This window comes from Pichia kudriavzevii, chromosome 4 (assembly GCF_003054445.1).
Source record: "Pichia kudriavzevii chromosome 4, complete sequence".
In the NCBI taxonomy this organism is placed as follows: Eukaryota; Fungi; Ascomycota; class Pichiomycetes; order Pichiales; family Pichiaceae; genus Pichia; species Pichia kudriavzevii.
Genome location: NC_042509.1, coordinates 1273581 through 1290948, shown reverse-complemented (window position 1 = coordinate 1290948; position 17368 = coordinate 1273581). Strand labels below are relative to the sequence as shown.

At 40.3% G+C, this 17368-nt stretch overlaps 8 protein-coding genes across 8 annotated transcripts; 4 read left to right on the top strand and 4 right to left on the bottom strand.

Moving 5' to 3' along the window:
* Nucleotides 1-262: 262 nt before the first annotated feature.
* C5L36_0D06200 (uncharacterized protein) lies at nucleotides 263-1498 on the bottom strand (the record flags this gene model as incomplete). Its single annotated transcript, XM_029467510.1, has 1 exon — nucleotides 263-1498. One exon carries the CDS (start codon nucleotides 1496-1498, stop codon nucleotides 263-265), a length of 1236 nt encoding a protein of 411 aa, XP_029323370.1.
* A 402-nt stretch (nucleotides 1499-1900) lies between these two features.
* C5L36_0D06190 (uncharacterized protein) lies at nucleotides 1901-2878 on the bottom strand (the record flags this gene model as incomplete). Its single annotated transcript, XM_029467509.1, has 1 exon — nucleotides 1901-2878. One exon carries the CDS (start codon nucleotides 2876-2878, stop codon nucleotides 1901-1903), a length of 978 nt encoding a protein of 325 aa, XP_029323369.1.
* Nucleotides 2879-4704: 1826 nt separating this feature from the next.
* On the top strand, nucleotides 4705-5886 carry C5L36_0D06180 (uncharacterized protein; the record flags this gene model as incomplete). The annotated part of the gene is made up of 1 exon (XM_029467508.1): nucleotides 4705-5886. The coding sequence occupies one exon, from the start codon at nucleotides 4705-4707 to the stop codon at nucleotides 5884-5886; it is 1182 nt and encodes a 393-aa protein (XP_029323368.1).
* A 550-nt stretch (nucleotides 5887-6436) lies between these two features.
* On the top strand, nucleotides 6437-7258 carry C5L36_0D06170 (uncharacterized protein; the record flags this gene model as incomplete). The annotated part of the gene is made up of 1 exon (XM_029467507.1): nucleotides 6437-7258. The coding sequence occupies one exon, from the start codon at nucleotides 6437-6439 to the stop codon at nucleotides 7256-7258; it is 822 nt and encodes a 273-aa protein (XP_029323367.1).
* Nucleotides 7259-7402: 144 nt separating this feature from the next.
* C5L36_0D06160 (uncharacterized protein) lies at nucleotides 7403-8677 on the top strand (the record flags this gene model as incomplete). Its single annotated transcript, XM_029467506.1, has 1 exon — nucleotides 7403-8677. One exon carries the CDS (start codon nucleotides 7403-7405, stop codon nucleotides 8675-8677), a length of 1275 nt encoding a protein of 424 aa, XP_029323366.1.
* An 816-nt stretch (nucleotides 8678-9493) lies between these two features.
* On the bottom strand, nucleotides 9494-10597 carry C5L36_0D06150 (uncharacterized protein; the record flags this gene model as incomplete). Its single annotated transcript, XM_029467505.1, has 1 exon — nucleotides 9494-10597. One exon carries the CDS (start codon nucleotides 10595-10597, stop codon nucleotides 9494-9496), a length of 1104 nt encoding a protein of 367 aa, XP_029323365.1.
* A 768-nt stretch (nucleotides 10598-11365) lies between these two features.
* Nucleotides 11366-12808, top strand: C5L36_0D06140 (uncharacterized protein; the record flags this gene model as incomplete). Its single annotated transcript, XM_029467504.1, has 1 exon — nucleotides 11366-12808. The coding sequence occupies one exon, from the start codon at nucleotides 11366-11368 to the stop codon at nucleotides 12806-12808; it is 1443 nt and encodes a 480-aa protein (XP_029323364.1).
* A 212-nt stretch (nucleotides 12809-13020) lies between these two features.
* Nucleotides 13021-17331, bottom strand: C5L36_0D06130 (uncharacterized protein; the record flags this gene model as incomplete). The annotated part of the gene is made up of 1 exon (XM_029467503.1): nucleotides 13021-17331. One exon carries the CDS (start codon nucleotides 17329-17331, stop codon nucleotides 13021-13023), a length of 4311 nt encoding a protein of 1436 aa, XP_029323363.1.
* Nucleotides 17332-17368: the final 37 nt, after the last annotated feature.

Below are 17368 nucleotides of genomic sequence, written 5' to 3'. Positions count from 1 at the left end.
TAACTGGAGTGGCTGAGTAGATAAGGGTGCCTTTTATAAGGATCTGTTTATGAGGGGTGTTGTGGCTGTTCTGGAAAAAAAAAATATGGAGATTGAGAAAAAAGCTTAATTTGAGGTGAATAGAAGATGGAAAAAAAAAACAATAAAAAAAGAGAGAAATTCATTCAAGCATTTATTGATAAGCTGACTAAGATTTGTCATTTTTGTTTTAGGAGAGAAGAGAGTTTAGTGAAAATTGACCATGAATAGATGACAAATCTTACTATCTCGGGGACACATAGGTTTGGCCCTTTTGTTTGCGGACACGGGAGTACTTGAGACAGAACTTTTCTATTTTCAAAGCTTTGGTGTTGACCGGTTGTAAGTAGGGGGAGATTTCTGCGATGGGCCACAAGTTCTTTAGGGAGAAGAGCTTCTCGAAACGGGACTGCGGCGTGTTGAAGTTGGCCAGGTGGTCTGGAGTTAGGAAGTTTACCAAGACTTGGCCGTCCTTCTTTGTAGTGTAGGATATTCCGGTCAAGATGTCGTTGATTTCGAAAGTTGGCAAGTAATTGGCGGGTAAGTTCAACCGGATCTGGATCAAGAGGTCGTCTAGTGGCAAGAGCTGCTGTCTACGTAGGATGGTGAGTGACAGGAACTGGATGATTTTGTTGTGCTGGAGTGTGAAGTTGGCCATTGGTAGCGCCAGGCTGAGGAAGGATTCTTGCGTTGAAGCTCCAGCTTCTGCAGGGGTCTCTGTAGTGGTATTGTTGAGTTCGTTGTAGTTTAGGAAATAGAGAAAAGTGTAGGTCAGTAAACGTAGTGGCAGTAGTTCTCCCCTTAAGTGGTATCTCTCCCTCAAGAGGGTATTGGACTCTGTCAAGATTTGAGAGAGCAGAGATGTTGGAAACTCCATGTTTATATCGTCCACTATATTGAGCAAAGAGGTCAATAACGAGGTCAGCAAGATGGAGACCATTGGCGGCTTCAATTTGATGAGAGAGTCTCCATTGGGGACAATGTTGTTTTCCACCATGAGCTTGTCGAATTCAAGCAATGAGATTGGCGTTTGGTTGAGCACCTGTACTGTGCTCTTGTAGAGATTGGCCTCATTAACCTCCTCAAGGTTGTCAATGTCGGATACTAACGACACCTGCACAATGTCTACTCCATTGAGGTTGAGCGAGGTTGGTGTCGGCTGTTTCTCCAGGATCAAATAGTTGTCGAAGTTCAAGTAGTTTGTGTCGTGTTCCAATAGCATGACACAATTCGAATGGTTCTGCTGTCTGATTTTGAATGTGGTGTCGATGGTGGTCAAATATGGAGTGGAGAACCCGTCTTTGGCCTTGAACTGCAGACACTGCTCCCTGGAGAAGTTGTACTTCTGCAACAGTCGTTCGCAGTTTGCATTGTCTATTGGAGGCTTTATGGACTCGAGTAATTGTTGCGGTAGCTGGATGAGATGGAACGATGTCTCCGATGATGTTGGAGAAGGGTCTAATACAGAATAGAGGTCCATGGGAAGTATCTTAGTGGCAGTCAACTGGAGCTATGTGTGATAGGTCTTAGTATTATATAGATTAGAGTATATGGACATATATAGATACATGTTATTTAAACACATTCAAGGAGTGGAAGGTTGTAACATTAGATAATTTTGAGTTTAATGAAAACGGCCTTTCTTTAGAGCCAGTTACATTTTGAGAGGGTTTTTTTTTTCATTTTGCAGTAACGCGTGGACTCAAAAAAGTGGAAGAAAAAAAAAAACGAGCCAACGCGGTTTTGGTGTTTTTGGTGTTTTGATGTTTTGATGTTTTGATGTTTTGATGTTTTGATGTTTTGGATTGTCTCTCCAGAAGTAAATTGAACATTACATGTGTAGAAATGTACAATTAGCCAGGACTTCCCCCAAATGGTTAAGTTAGGCCTTTCTGGATCTAGCGGAGTTTGACTTCAATGCGGTAGTTTTCGCAGATGCATTGGAGTTGGTTCCTGTAGCAGTGTTGTCATTTTTGACTTTTTTGTTATCCTTCTTCAAGTAAACTGAAATGTAGAAGGAGATAAAGAGGAACAAATAGGAGGTAATAATGACATAGCCGTAGAATGCTGCCTGTTGGGTACCGTAGCAGTCACCAAAGTGAGGGAGGATACCGTCAAAGTAGACATAGGCATAGTAGGTGTAAGTGCATGAATAAATGAAGACAATGTCGATTAGGAACTGGACGATTTGGAAAGTTGTGACCCATTGCTTCCACCAGACCCTAATGCCACAAGAGGAGAGGAAGTAGTAGAAGTACATGAGGACGTGAACAGCCAAGTTCAAGGAGATGACGACCCATTCGACGGAGGTATGACCGACAATTTGGGTGTAACATAACAAAGCCGTAGCGCCATGATGGTAGACGTGTAGAAAGAGGAGTTTCTTTCTTCTTAAGACCAAGAAGACAGTATCGACCAATTCCCAGAATTTTGTCAAATAATTCAAGTAATACAAACAAACCAGTCTTTTAGTGAATGCCTCTGAGGAGCAAACTGCATGTAAGATTCCGTTATAGTACCAGATAGGGAAGATCTGTTCCACCATTAGAACCAATAGAATGAATGAAGCCAAAGTTAAAAAGAGGTTATGCAGCTGAAACAAAAAGTTTAGTTTGATTGGTTTCAGGTTTAATTTGGACATAAAGAATTGTCCAGTAAAGATAATGAAATAATAGGCCAAGATAATGGAGATTGCATGTGGGAAGTTCGCCAGGGTTGTCACGTAGGGGATGAACTCGAACTCGTCTGCAGGATATCCCACCACTTTTTCAAAGAAATGGTTGAAAATTGGCCATAGATGAAGCCCAAATGGATATGTAGGAGAAGGCGAGGACCAGACAATGTACTCAGGCAAGCTCATAGTGGGGATAGAGAGGAACAGTTAAAGTTGCAGTTGAAGTTGCAGTTGAGGTTGCAGTTGAAGTTGCGATTGAAGTGGGGAAATAGGGTCCTTTCACGGTTTTGGATCTTCCTCCTCTAATTTGACAAGAAGGAAAAATAGTACTTTTCCAAAGAGAAGTTGCACCTCGTCAGTGTTTACAACGAGGGAGAAAAAAATCAACAGAGAACCGAAAAAGGGTGGGAGGGCCAGTTTTTTTCCATTTTTTGCTATTTTTTGCCATTTTTGCCCTTTTTGCCATTTTTGCCATTTTTGCCATTTCTTTTGTAGTGAGTTGTTTTTTTTCCATTTTTTTTTTTTTAAATTTTATTGTTTTTGGAAAGTTGGAAATGTTCCTTTTCCTTCGTTTTCGGCGAAATTTGGTTTTTTCAAAATTTATTGCCCGTTTTATCAAGTTTTTTCTTTTTTTTTTCGGTGAAACTCGATTTGCTTCTTTATATAATTTTCCCTTCTCCCCTTCTCGGTGAAACTTCACAAAAATATAGAAAGACAAGAAAAAACAAAAAAACAAAAAGAGCCACCCGTGCACCGGCCCGGCATGCGCCACACGGTAGTCCTCGGTTTTCTCTCATATGGTGCTCGGTGTTTCTCTAAAGCCGGTTCACGTGTCGGAAGCGGAAACGCATACCGGTAAAGACACGGATATAGAAAAGGAATTAGAAACGGAGATACCCCTAGTTCAAGCCCCGTGAGCCATATATATGCAACTAAAAAATCAACTAATACTAATGGTAATGCTACTAATGCTAGTGCTACCACATGCTAGTGCTACCACATGCAGTTGTTAGTGCTACTACATGCTGCTGCTAGCGCTACCACATGCAGTTACTAGTTCTAGAGTACTGCTAGTAGATACTCTTGATAGTACCATTGTGAAGACAATCTCATACTCTTCTTTTCCCCCACCAAGGGAGTAATAAAAAAGGCTCATCCGAGTTCCCGAACACAAAATACTCGTTCGACTCAAAATAGGCGTTTGAGCCTTTTCTTTGGAATCTCCTATTCCCACTATCGTTGTCTGTTGCCCTCCCCACCCCTTTCCTTCCATTTTTCCCCTTTGCTCCTCCATCTCCTCTCTTGAGGATCCGCGGCTTTAACACAACATTTGGAATCCAATACGGCAACTGCTATTAGCACCACGGTAACCCTTCCCATTGCTATACACTCCCTTCTGCCTGCTATTGCACCCTATTTCTCTAGAATGGGTGCATTGTATAGTATGTTCTACAACACCACGCTGTTTCTGTAGTGATCCTAGTTAAAATCCATTGGAAAAGACACAAATTCAATCTCTCTGAACACGATTCCATTCAGGCCAATGAAATAACCCAAATTATACTTTCTTCTATTGGGGTTGCAACAAGAAAGGGAAAAAAAAAAAAAAAAAAAAACGTAAGGGAAAACACGGCTGAGCGATTTTCTCGGAATCGGCTAGTGGAAAATCCCGTTTCAGCCGGAGATGTTTGTATTTTCCACTTATTAAGGACACCTTACCCTACTTTCATCTTATTTGCTTTCCCTTGACGCTTGAGTTCATATCCGGCCTCACTTTTGTATTGTCTCTGTATTGATACTGCTCTTGTCTTTATCTTTGACTTGATCTTGGTCTTTGTCTTTTGCCGCCCCCCTCTCTCTTCTCCTCTCCTCCCGGCTTCTAAACTTCAACTCCAAGAACTTTTATCAAATTCCAATTACTAATACAAATATAAGAATAAGTGTTATCATAATCAACCAAAACAACTGTTTACCTCCTCATTGATATCTCCAACTCTTTCAATCATAATCCGATGCTCCAAACAGTCATCTCCAGCCATTTACTCCCCCCTCCTGTAAAGGACTTTGATCCACCTCTCTCAAATGCTGTCAACTTGAATAGCATATCCAAATCCACAACACCAAACTTAACTTCAAATTCATCACCCACCTTGGCTTCAAACTCCATTTCAAATCCCACATCCATTTCTGCACCTTCTTCGTCATCCACAATGGTAGGCTCGGGTTCGATCGCAGGTCCTATCTCGGGATCGGGTGCAGGATCAGGTTCAGGCCATGGTTCTAGTTCGGGTTCATTCTCAGGCACTGGCTCTGTTGGGAATTCAGACTCCTTCAATTCTGTCCTCCCTTACAATAACATTCTCTTGCCTCCCCTGAACAACCAATACCTCTACGGAATACCTATTCAGTCAAACCTACCACCATTGCTTAAACTTCACGATCAGTACCCCTACTATAATAATAACAATAACACCCCATCCAATACCAATACCAATATCAATACCAATACCAATACCACAAACAACAGCATCACTTCTACTACCACCAGTAACAGCAGTATCTACAACACAAGTTTTGGTAGCTCCAGTGGGAATGGTAGCTCGTTTGCTTCCGTAAATGCTCCTTCATCGGTCTCCCTATTGTCCAGTCCTCATAGCGAGCCCTTGTCACATAACCATATGCATATGCATATCCATGGCTCAAACGCTAAATTATCCAAATCCCAACCAAGGAAGAAGAGAGAATGCCCCATTTGCCACAACTACTATTCAAACTTGACCACTCATAAGACCATCCATAACAAGAACCTTAAACCATTCATTTGTAAGACTTGTAACAGGGCCTTCAAGAGAATGAACGATTTGATAAGGCACGAGAAGTGCCACTTGTCCAAACTTGGCGAATGGGAATTCCAGTGTCCCTTCCATCCGGGACAGTCTATCTCAAGTTCAAGTCAAATAGCCACAAAATCAAATTACTGCCATCACACTGGATGTTTCACAAGATGCGACACTTATAAGAACCACCTCAAGGCAATCCATTTCAAGTATCCTCCAAATACACTGAAAAATGATCGCTTGAATGTTCCTGGTCATTGCAAGGAATGCGGTGAAGGATTCAACAATGTCCAGGACTGGCTCATAAATCATATCGAAACTAACAGCTGTCCAAAGTTTTTCAAAAATTCAAAATAAAGGTTTGATATTTTATACCCTCCATTTTTTATTGTTATGCTTATTGGTATCTTCATTTGGATCTTTATGTTTATCTCCTTGGTCTTTTTCTTACCTTCATTCTTATTTAACAGCCTCTTTTTATAGATTATGAGTCATGACATATACACTTCTTTTCTTTGTTATTTTTTTTTTGTTTGTGTTTTTACCTATTTTTTTCCTACTATATACTACCTTACTATATGATACGTTACGATACTATTCAATGCAACTTATTTCTCTCTAATTCAGCTCATTTGACTTTAATTTGATAAGTTTCCCAAATTTGTAACCTCTCTTTTCTGTTAGCTTTGATCTCCTATACGGTATGTTTTGCTTTGCTGTGGTTTGCTCTTCTGTAATTTGCTTTCCTTTTTGCTTTTTCATGCTCGGCCAATCTGAGACATCCCCGTTCCTCTGCTATTGTCCCTCCTTCTACAACCTTTAATCTCTATTATTAGGGCTTGCACAGACCTTTCTACTTACATCCTCAGCCTCCATCCATCTATCCATCCATTCATAGACATAGGAGATGAGCCTACTATTCAAATCGCTTCTTGTTGTGCTAGTTTTTTTACTCTTCACGGGAAAAAAGTATTTGCCCGGCGTTTACACTGCCCGCTGGCTGTGGATCATTTTGAAGTATCTCAAGCTGATCAAACCAAAAGCTGAAGGGGTGGAGAACCCTTTTGTCGAGTTCACAAGAACCACACGGTGTTCGTGGCTGGAATGCGACATCTTTGGTTTCCACAAGAACAATGCAACCTACTTTACAGAGTTGGACTTGGCACGGACAGAGACTTTTATGTTTGCCCTACATCGGTACTTCTACAACGAATACCAAAACGGCAAGATTGCATTCATCCCCTTGGCAACGGTTCAGGCCCACTTTCTGAAAGAACTCAAGACTTTCCAAAAGTACTACATTCGAACCAGAATCGTAGGCTGGGGGGATAAATGGATCTATTTGATAACCATCTTCACCATCCCGGAGCCAGAGAGAACCGTCGATGCTCAATACCAGCCAATCAAAGTTCTACAAGATATCCCTCCCTTGTATCACCACCTTGACAATGACAATCCTAAGCGTAGCCACACCGAACGCGTACTTTGCTTGAGTGTGGCGAAGTTGATCTTCAAAAACGGCCGCCAAACGATCCAACCATGGGACATCATCCAAAGATCTTGCTCCTCGTCAGAATCCTCCACCCTAACCAGTGCTGTCAATGAGTATGCCCATGATGTTGAATCAAAAATAGGCAATTACTCTCAAAATGTGGTGGAGTTGCTGAAAATTTACGAAAATTCTCCTTCGCAGCTGAGTGAGAATTTCGTCGCCAAACTAAAATTATAACTCACCTGTACTGGTTACATTTGAAATGTCAAGCGTACCATATATGTTTATAACTTTATATAGACGTATATCAATCCCCCCCCCATCGTTTCGGTCTTGTGTCTCTTGTGTTTCTTTCAAAATTAACTAGCAAACCAAGCAAGTATGGCCTACTCAAACCCGGCATTTGCTGCAATGGGTATCAAGTCCTTCAAACTGCCAAGCAGAAATTGGTTGATATTTTGGTCTGTTGCCGGTACTCTGACAGGCGGTATCATCTATGACAAATGGAGACAGCGCGTTCTAAGGGATGAATACATGAAGGAGTTCTCCAAACTAGGCAACCAGGAGTTCCCCATCAACGAAAGACCTCGTCGGTTGAGGATATACGTGGCACCTCCTCCTAATGATTACCTGGACGAGAGTTTGAAGTATCTAAGGAGATTTGTCAAACCTATCTTGAACTCCTCCGGTATTGACTTCCAAATCGTCACCATGGAGAAACAGGGTGATATACGGTTCAGAGTTGCTCAAGAAATCAGGGATTTACGTAAGAGTATAATTGAACGTGAGTCTTCCAAGAAGGACCAAGCCGAAACAGCCACCAATACAAATACAGTCAGTCTTGACGAGGGGAATGTCAATTCAATAAAAAGTGTCAAGGAGCTATACCAGCCAATGGACGTGATTGGACTAGCCAAAATCAAAGATTTTGAAGAACTAAAGGATAAAGTAACTTATCAAGATGGGTTAGTCGAGGATGTCAGGCTGGCTGGTGGTATCATTTGTATTGGACGCGGTGCCTATAAGGAATATATCAACGGTGTCCATGAGGGACTGCTTGGTCCTTTAGAAGAGCCAGAGAGACCAAAGGATGCCAAGATTGAAGAGTTGGACATACCAAATGACAATGTGAAGGAAGCGAAGGTAGAAAAGGACGAGGTAGAGGAAGAGGAAAATATATATGCACCACCTCCATTTATCTATCCGAACGAGTATAGAGACTGCCAGATGGCCAAGGAGTTTGGCCTGGATTCTGTTGATTTTAACAACGAGAACCAAGTGTCTCAGGCAATCAGCAAATTGAGGGACGAGAAAACAGGCATTCCTTTCTTCTTCCTACAGCCAGTTTTAGAATTAAGAAACTACAATGTTGCAGGGTTTACAAGACAACCGGAGAGAATCTGGAGGTTCTACAACAAGAGAAACCAGTTGATTGAATATAACGAAAAGTTGATCAGGCTAATCAAGGGTGAATATTGCCCGTTTGATGAGGATAAGCTGTATGCGGGTGTTGAAGAGGAGAACGATTGGCCAACAAGCTGGTTGAAAAGAGCCAAGGAAAACAATAGTGAATGGGTCAGAGAGTTTCAAGGAGATGCTAGAGTCCTGAAACTATTGTCGAGTTATAATTGCGATTGCAACGATAAAAAAGACTAAACGATGTGTCCTTGTATATAGTTCTTTTCTCCCTTTGCAAAGGAAAGAAGAGAAGATAGAATATTTGTAACCTTTTTTATTCTCAAAAAACAGAGACAAGATGGATATCTGCAAATATCGAACTGTTTATTGGCACGTGTATGTTTCGGTAGATTCGAGTACAGATTAAGATGATTTTCACTTGGTATAGTATGTATGCCAATAGCTCTCCTTTGGGATTGTCGAAATAGATCATTTTCCAACTTTCTGTGTCTTTTCCAAAAAGGTGAAATACCAACTACTCACAATTCCAAAACTATCTCTATCGTAGGATTCGAAACTATGTCACATCTATTGAGCTGTACTTTAAGAAAGAACAAGAAGGGAAGGCTATTCCGAGACACACCGAGGGTTGGTCCTTTTGTAGTAACTTTCTATAATTCTGAGATATTTCGTTTCTTCACGTGGGGAGATTTACTTGTAAATGATACAATGGTACTATAATTACGCAAGTACATTCTAGTGTATTTTAAAGGGGTTTTGTAAGCATGGAGCAAGGAGCACGGGGTACAAATTAGTACAATTAGAAGCGTGGTGACAAAAAGAAATAGACTGCATCTATTTGTCCTTGTATAGATATGTGAGTATACACTCTGTATACAGTGTTTATTTTAAGGAAAAGAAAAGAACGGAAAGAAGAGGAGAGGAGAGGGAAGAAGAAGGAGGAGGAGAGGAGAGGGAAGAAGAAGGAGGAGGAGAGGAGAGGGAACATCATACGAAAGGACCCGAAAATGCAGGCTCTATCGGCCCATCTCCTACTAGCATTGCAAGTACTCTCTAGTTTTCCGTCAACGCTCTAACAACGGCAGGTCTGCGCATCATTCTCTTTGTCCATTTGTAAACTTCGGGGAACTCGGCCTTCAAATCAATACCGATTCGATCGACAACATAATTCCAAGGGACAAAGCAGAGATCTGCAATTGTACACCTGTCGCCAACTAGCCAAACGGGGGAATCGAAATATCTCGACTGAGAGATTGGTGTCAACCCCATGGAATACGATTCGGCATTCTCTGAATCGAGTTCCATAATCAAGGTTTCACGACGCTCACTTAGAGCCATTTCCAAGACCCCATAGACACGCCTCACCTCGTCGGTGTACCTGTCAATAGCCGAGGGGACATTGACGGTATGGAAATAGCGGAAATGCAGTGCTTGTCCAATCATTGGCGCATGTCCTGATGTCTGAAAGAACAACCATGACAGAATCTGAGATTGCTCAACCAAGTTGTCACTCCAAATGGAGGGACATATATTTTCGTCGATTTTTTTCTTATTTACCAAATAAGTGATTATCGATCCGGATTCCCACAAGGAGATGTTGTTTGGCGATGACAAAATCGGGTTGTTTGTATTTCGTATTTTAACCGACGAACTCAAACTTGTAGATGGGGGGATGGGGGTCGAAGTGGATGTGGATGTGGATGTGGGGTTGTTGCTCGTATTGTTTGTATGGTCTATTAGGGCCGGCACACGCCCGTTAGGGTTTAACTGTAGAAACTGCGGCAACCTATGATCGTTTTTGTTGAAGTCCAAATGAATAGTTTGGTAGCTGTAGCCCAATTCGGAGAGTACAATGGCTATTTTGAATCCATTTGGAGCAGATTTGTGTGTAATCAAGGAGAATCCGTCTGTTGGCGACGGTCTACTGAAAAAGTCTCGTAATTCAGAGCGTTCTTCTTCCTGTTGTTGTTGTTGCTGCTGTTGTTGCTGCTGTTGTTGCTGCTGTTGTTGCTGCTGTTGTTGGTACATAAATTGCCTTTGTTGAAGACTGTTGGTATAGAAATGGTCATTCTGCGAGAGATGCTGGTCGTCGGACGCCAGATGGATGTTCCGAAGCCCCGCAGAGAGATGCGATATGTTGTTGGAATGGTTGTTCATCTTGAGACCCGTTCTAATACTCTTGTTTGTCTATATCCAACAGTGAAATATTGTGGTTTTCCTCTCTTTAACGGCAACTCTAGAAATGTGTCATTTTTTCTTCCAACAATAAAGGAAAAAAAATAAAAAATAAAAATAAAAAATAAAAATAAAAAAAATAAAAAAACCCAATATAAAATTTCCATCTCCTTAAAACGGTAACACAATTTTCGGTAAACGTTGCTGCCCTTTAAAATTTCAACTGTCTCTATTGAATTGGGCCCTCCCCAAATACACTAAAATACCTACACCGAGCTACCAAGACATGTCCATCCGTAAAAGACCATACTCTCCTCTCTCTTCATCTCTGTTAGATTACAAACATCAAGAGACGCATCTCCAACAACAGTGGCCATTTCCTGCCTCCCCCTTCCTCTTTCCTCCCTTTCTTGGCCTACAGTAAAAAGAAATTGCGCTGCATGAAACTTTTTTTTTTTTTTTTTCGGTGTTTTTCTCGTTTTTCTCGTTTTTCTCGTTTTTCTCGTTTTTCTCGTTTTTCTCGTTTTTCTCGTTTTTCTCGGTTTCTTTTGAGAATGTAATGAAATTTGGAAACTGTACAAACATTCTCAGTGTTGATATTAACAATAATAACCACATTGACATTGACAACATCATTATTAGGTTCTTTCCATTTGTATTATTTCCATCTCGGACACGTCAGCTATAGACCGTCGACACTCCCTATTCCCTGCACCAACTAGGAAGAACAGGAAGAACAAGAAGAACAGAATGCTCTCGCTCCCGGCCCTTATTAGGCGCCTGTATTCCTCCTTTATTTCGGCAAGAGAAAAGGGTAATTCATTGCCTGCATTAAAGACATCCTTTAACCCCCTCCCTAACTTCAAGACCTTCCCGGAGAGACTGGTCTCGGCATCCATATCCAATGTGGTCCATTTCACGATTATCTTTCTTGTCTTTGTCTTCTCCATCTCAATAATGCCTGTACCCCTACTTGTGAAAGCCATTCTTATCATTGTCTTGATTTACATCAACTTTGCTCCAATTTTCGCCCAGTTCTTTAACGGCGGCTTGCCGATCCTCTCATGGGTCATTTTGTTCTTTAACTCAAAGAACATACCTCTGTCAATGAAGAGACCCATCTCCGTCAAGGTCTTGCCCGCATTGGAGACAATCTTCTATGGCGATAATTTATCTGAAATCTTGGCTTCTCATACAAACACTTTCTTGGACTTGTTTGCTTGGTTCCCATATGGTATAGTCCATTTCTCCCTGCCCTTTGTTGTGGCAGCCCTTATTTTTTTATTTGCCCCCCCTAAAACCTTACCCCAATTTTGTTGGTCCTTTGGTTATATGAATTTGGTTGGCGTCATTATCCAAAACTTGGTTTTCTCATGTGCTCCACCATGGTATAAAGTGCTGCATGGGTTGGACAAGGCAAACTATTCAATGAAGGGATCGCCAGGAGGATTGGGTAGAATCGATGGACTGTTTGGTTTCGATATGTACACCTCGGGTTTCACCAATTCTCCCTTGATTTTCGGTGCTATGCCCTCCTTGCATTCGGGATGTTCAACTATGGACGCATTATGGTTGTCTTATCTATTCCCTAAATTCACCCCTCTATTTGTTTTCTACGTTTGCTGGTTATGGTTCTCTACAATGTATTTGACTCATCATTACTTCATCGATGTTGTTGTTGGTTCTTGTTTGGCAATTGGATTCTTCACTGCAGTCAAATGGAGAGGCAGATTACCCGTAAATGATCTATTTTGTAGGTGGGACCATGATACCCTGAAATTCCATGACATTTGGAACGAGGACCCACTGAGGGAGAACTATCCCTTGGACTTGGAGTCTTCAAAAGACTTGGAAAATCAGATACCTTTGAGTGATTTGAATTCATCATGTGATGAACAACCAAGTTCACCAAAGGGATTTAATAGGAACCAGAATAATAACTTGGGTGATAAGGGACAGGGATTAGAACAAGTAGACGATCAAGGAGAAGAATATGACAATTACGATTTTGATGATTCTGATGACGACCAAATTGCTGAAGCTAACGATGTGGAGAAATCGGCTAACAAAACAATAAAGAAGACTCCAAAGTCATACAAGGAATCATTCGAAGCAACATTATCTACAAACTTGAACTCACAAATTACAAATTTCCCATCTTCCACTCATATACCTCTTAATTCCAGTCGTTGACACAAACTCGGTTCTTTAATAACTACCACTTCGCCCTTTACTTAGCGTCTTTGAAATTATAGATCTGGAATTAGAAATAAACTACCTTTTTTTTTGGCCAATTGGAAAAATTTAATACAACTCTTATCAAGTCACTCCTTTATTTTCAATCTTTTTCTTTATGTACATGTAATTTTACAGAGTTCAATAGTTAATTATTTAATTACTTATTTTCACTTTATAGTTACACTCTTCTCCCCACGTCCTTTTTTCTTATCACCTTTGCCTTCACCGCTTTCATTTCCTCTACCACTATTATCCCCACCTCGGTCTCGACCGCTGTTAGCAGAACCGCTGCTTTCTTTACTTCCTCTATTTCCTCTGCTTCCTTTACTTCCTCTATTTCCTCTGCTTCCTCTATGTGCCTTACTTCCTCTGTTTCCTCTGCTTCCTCTGCTTCCTCTGTTGGTGTCCTTGTTCTCAACTAAAATGCCCATTTCCCTTTGAACTCGCCGGCTTTCTTCCTCCCACCATCTGGCAAATTCCTCCTCTTGTCTAATTTCATCAAGGGTTTTTATCGGAACTACCGGCTCGTCCAACTCTTCCAATACTGCAGAGGGAATAAACTCCGTTGTCTTCTTAGCGTGTCTCAACTCTTCCAATGTCGGGAAATGCACTGCTGTTAATTTATTAGGTGTTATAACCGCAGCTGTATTCAGCTCAGTAAACTTAGATATAGATTTGGGACCGAGACTATCATCGACCGGGGTTCCCACAACTTTAGAAGTACTCACCCCCCATGCGTTGTTTATATTCCATGGCGAGCTATTGACTGCTGTACCTTTTGCCTTGCTTCTATCATTTTCAAGAGCAAGCCGTTGCTTTTCAGCTTCTTCTCGTTCTTTCTGTTTCCGCTCCTTCTGCGAAAGCTTTGGTATTGTCATTTTGGTCGATTTAAGAGTGGTCCTCTTGTGAGTTCGTTGTTGTAATATTTCATCGATATCATGTGATGATCCGACTAGCACATCACCTGAAGAGCCTTCATTAGAGATCCGGAATGTCCATTCCTTAATTACAGGTTTGTCCTCTCCAATAGCAGTTTCATTTTCCTTGCTCAAAAAGGTTTTGACGTCCTCACTGAGACGAAATCCACCTTTACTTGATCTCCTTGTTGGAACTGGACTACTGGTTTTTGGTTTCGAGGTCGAAGACTTTCGACGTCCTTTTTCAACAACAATAAATCCAGAACCTGCGTCATTTTCATCTTTTGTATCAATTGCACTCCCCAAGTCCAAACGAGGTTGAACGGGTGAATCGGTTTCATGTCTCCTAGAGTCACCTATGTTAGAGGACACCGAACTGGATCGAACCTGTTTGACTGTACCGCTCTTGTTTCGCTGTAAAGCATCATGCTTGAAAATGTCATCATCGGTAACTCCATAAACATCCCACAGGTATTCATGAAGAAAGTGCCCGTTAAAACTCTCAATGTCATCTTTAAAATTTTTGATTCCCCGTGAACCCAATAGCCCTTGTCGGCCACCAGTGTAATAAATTTCAATCAATTCATGAAGTCTTTGTTCAAGCAGTTCGCAACATTCATCACCTAGTGCAGTATAATTTGTCTTTGGATCATTGTAGCTGGAAAGTAGGTTTCTGAATATAAACCAGGAACAGTTGGAAAATAGTTGCTCTGATTTAGAATAATATGAATGCAATAGTAGAACATCATAATTATCCAAAGTTATGCAATCTTTTATTGCCAATTCGCATAAATTTTTCAAGTCCGGCAGTAGCAACTCATTGGATAAATACATCAGATCTAATACCAAGTTCACAAAATCATCATTTTCTATGTAACTGTCCTGGTTTTCTGTGAGAACTGCTTTTGGTTTTCTCTTCAACAAAACACTATTCAAGTTTATCTTCTTTATGTTCGACTCGATTAATCCTTTAATAGTCTCATAAAATATTTCATCATTTGCTAATCCCTGAAAATAATTCATCAATAACTTCCAAGTAGATTTTTCAACATGCCTAAAATCAACGTCTTTGGCATCCAGCCAGGCATTCGAAAATAGCTGCTTGAAGTATTCACTTCTGCTTATTAACAAGTATTTCCAAGCCTTAACTTGCTGGTCATTTGCTAGACGAACCGTAATGTCTCCACATGTTTCATCACCAAAAGTTCTGCTCATTGCCTCATCAAACGGAACCTTAGAGAATGTGTATGACAACCTTTCAATCCCACTACATATACTTTGATCAAAATTTATCATTGGTGTTAATGTATGCGTCTCTTGGTCGCTATATAGAATGTGAATAAAAATAGCAACACTTCGAATATCTAAATCACCAACAATTGAACCTTCGTTCTCCCCAAATTGAAAAGTTAGATTCTTACGGTCAAGAGAAAACTGTTCTGATTGGATGCCAAGTCTATTGAAGAAAAACCGCTTATGCACCGTAAAAGTAGTTTCAAATCCTGATTTAGTATTCTTGACATGTATTGGATAATCAAAAAACTTTTCGTTTTTTAAACCAGACGGCTCGTCCTTTTCATCTAGAATCATATTAATACAGAAAATTTCTTCTGACTGCATAATCTGATAAAAGTCTGAGAATCGATTAGTGAATTTCGAATTCAAATGTTTTGAAAATAGCAAACCATTTTCTCGGTTATACTCATCATCTTCGGTAAGCTCGTCGTCAAAACCGTCAACTGCTTTTTTCGATTTTATCATTTCATTCCCCCAAAAATCAATGTCCTCGTATTGAGTATCTATATAATCACTATTTCTCCAAAATTTAGAAAGGGGAGAGAAAATTGCAAACTCATTTTTAGTTTTCGGTATTGTAACAGAATGCTTCAACTGGGCATTCTCTTCTCTTAACATCATTATTTTCGGTGATAGGTCATTCGTAAATGTACCTCTAGGTAAAAATCCAAACCCTATGGAGACCAAGGAAATGTTTGTTAGACCATTTATTCTTGACCATTTTGTCTTACCCTTTTTGAAAACTTCACCATTAATCGTGCATAAAACAGCGCCATTACAATTTGGTTTGAATTCCCCTATAGATATATCGGAAGCCTTCAACTCTAGACGTGCAGGTCTCCAAATTGTGGAAAACTTCACGGCTTCTTTAAATGAATCCTTAGACTCCGCATATTTTGGAAATGTCAACATTGTAACTTCACCATTATCTAGCAAGAGTAAAACCGAATAAGTTGAATTTAAGCTTCCTGAAAGGTTTGGATTAATGGTATCTGACTTCTCACCGGTGATCGGAGAGACCATTTTCTTGATTTGTTTTGGAGTACTCAACACTCGAGGTTTGAAACTATTCCAGGTTTTATCAATGTCTTGATTGGATGGTAAAGACATTTGGACGTGTAGACCAGAACAATAGATATGTATTGCACTGGATTTGGTAACAACCAAAGTTGCAAGGTCAAAGGCTAACACTTTAAATATTGGGTCATTTCCATATCTCCAAACAACATGAGCAGATGATGCCATCTGAGCCACTTGAGAGTTTCCCGAGTTTTCCCTCGTAAAACTTTTCGAATTGGTTACTGGTCCGAACTGTCCCAGATTTAGTCCGTATATGTGCAATGAATCCTTGGAATATACAATCGTGTGATTATTTGAGGATGTAACACCGCTTAACCTTGATGATGAATCATCTGTGTTTGGTGGCTCTAGAGCCCTTAACGAGGTCAATAAACTAAAGTTATTCCCTACGCTTGATGATGCGCCTGTTGAATTAGGGGTGGAGCTTTTAGATAAGCTAGCACTTTTAGTCAAAACTTGCAAAGGAATTAAAGAGCTATAGTCTTTAGTGTATTCATTCGAACCATTATTCAAAATTAAATTAGAAGTTGAAGCTCTTGAAGATGAATTTGATATCACTGAAGACGAAGAATTAGACGGATGTAGAGTTACCGAGGTATTTGGATAAGCTGTATCAGATGAAGGATACAAGTTTAGCCTTTTAATGTTAGTACCAAATGTGTAAAGCTTATTCAAATTTGTAAGGACAATGGCATGGCTTGATGTCAGTGAAATATCTGTAACTATTTCTCCAGAGGCCCAAAGATCATCAAAAAACTTAATTCTGCAGAAGGAAGAGTTCAAAAGATTTGCCGAAAAAGATGTCATATACAGACGACCATCTCCAGTAATGAGAGCAGAGTGGCTCAGAGATGTGACTAATTTCATAATTTTAAAGCTAAGTAGTGTATTCGTCAAAGGTGGTGGGAACAGAAGTTCATCGTCAAGATCGAAATTCAAGAATTCGCCACTGTTCGTGGATATAATAATTGATGATGAGTGTTTAATGGCTGTTGGTTGATTGTCTTCAATGTACTTTGCCTTGAAGGAGCCATCTTGGCGGATCGAATAGACGGAATTATTGGAAGTTGCACAAGAAAATAAGTTGGATCTCAGCAAATCAAATGGAGTCATACCATTCTTATCCTTATGGTTTAGCAGTTTTGGTAGTTCTTGTATTTTCAAATTTAATAATATTTTTACCATCCGATAATTGAAGTAGTATATTGCATAATGGAGAACA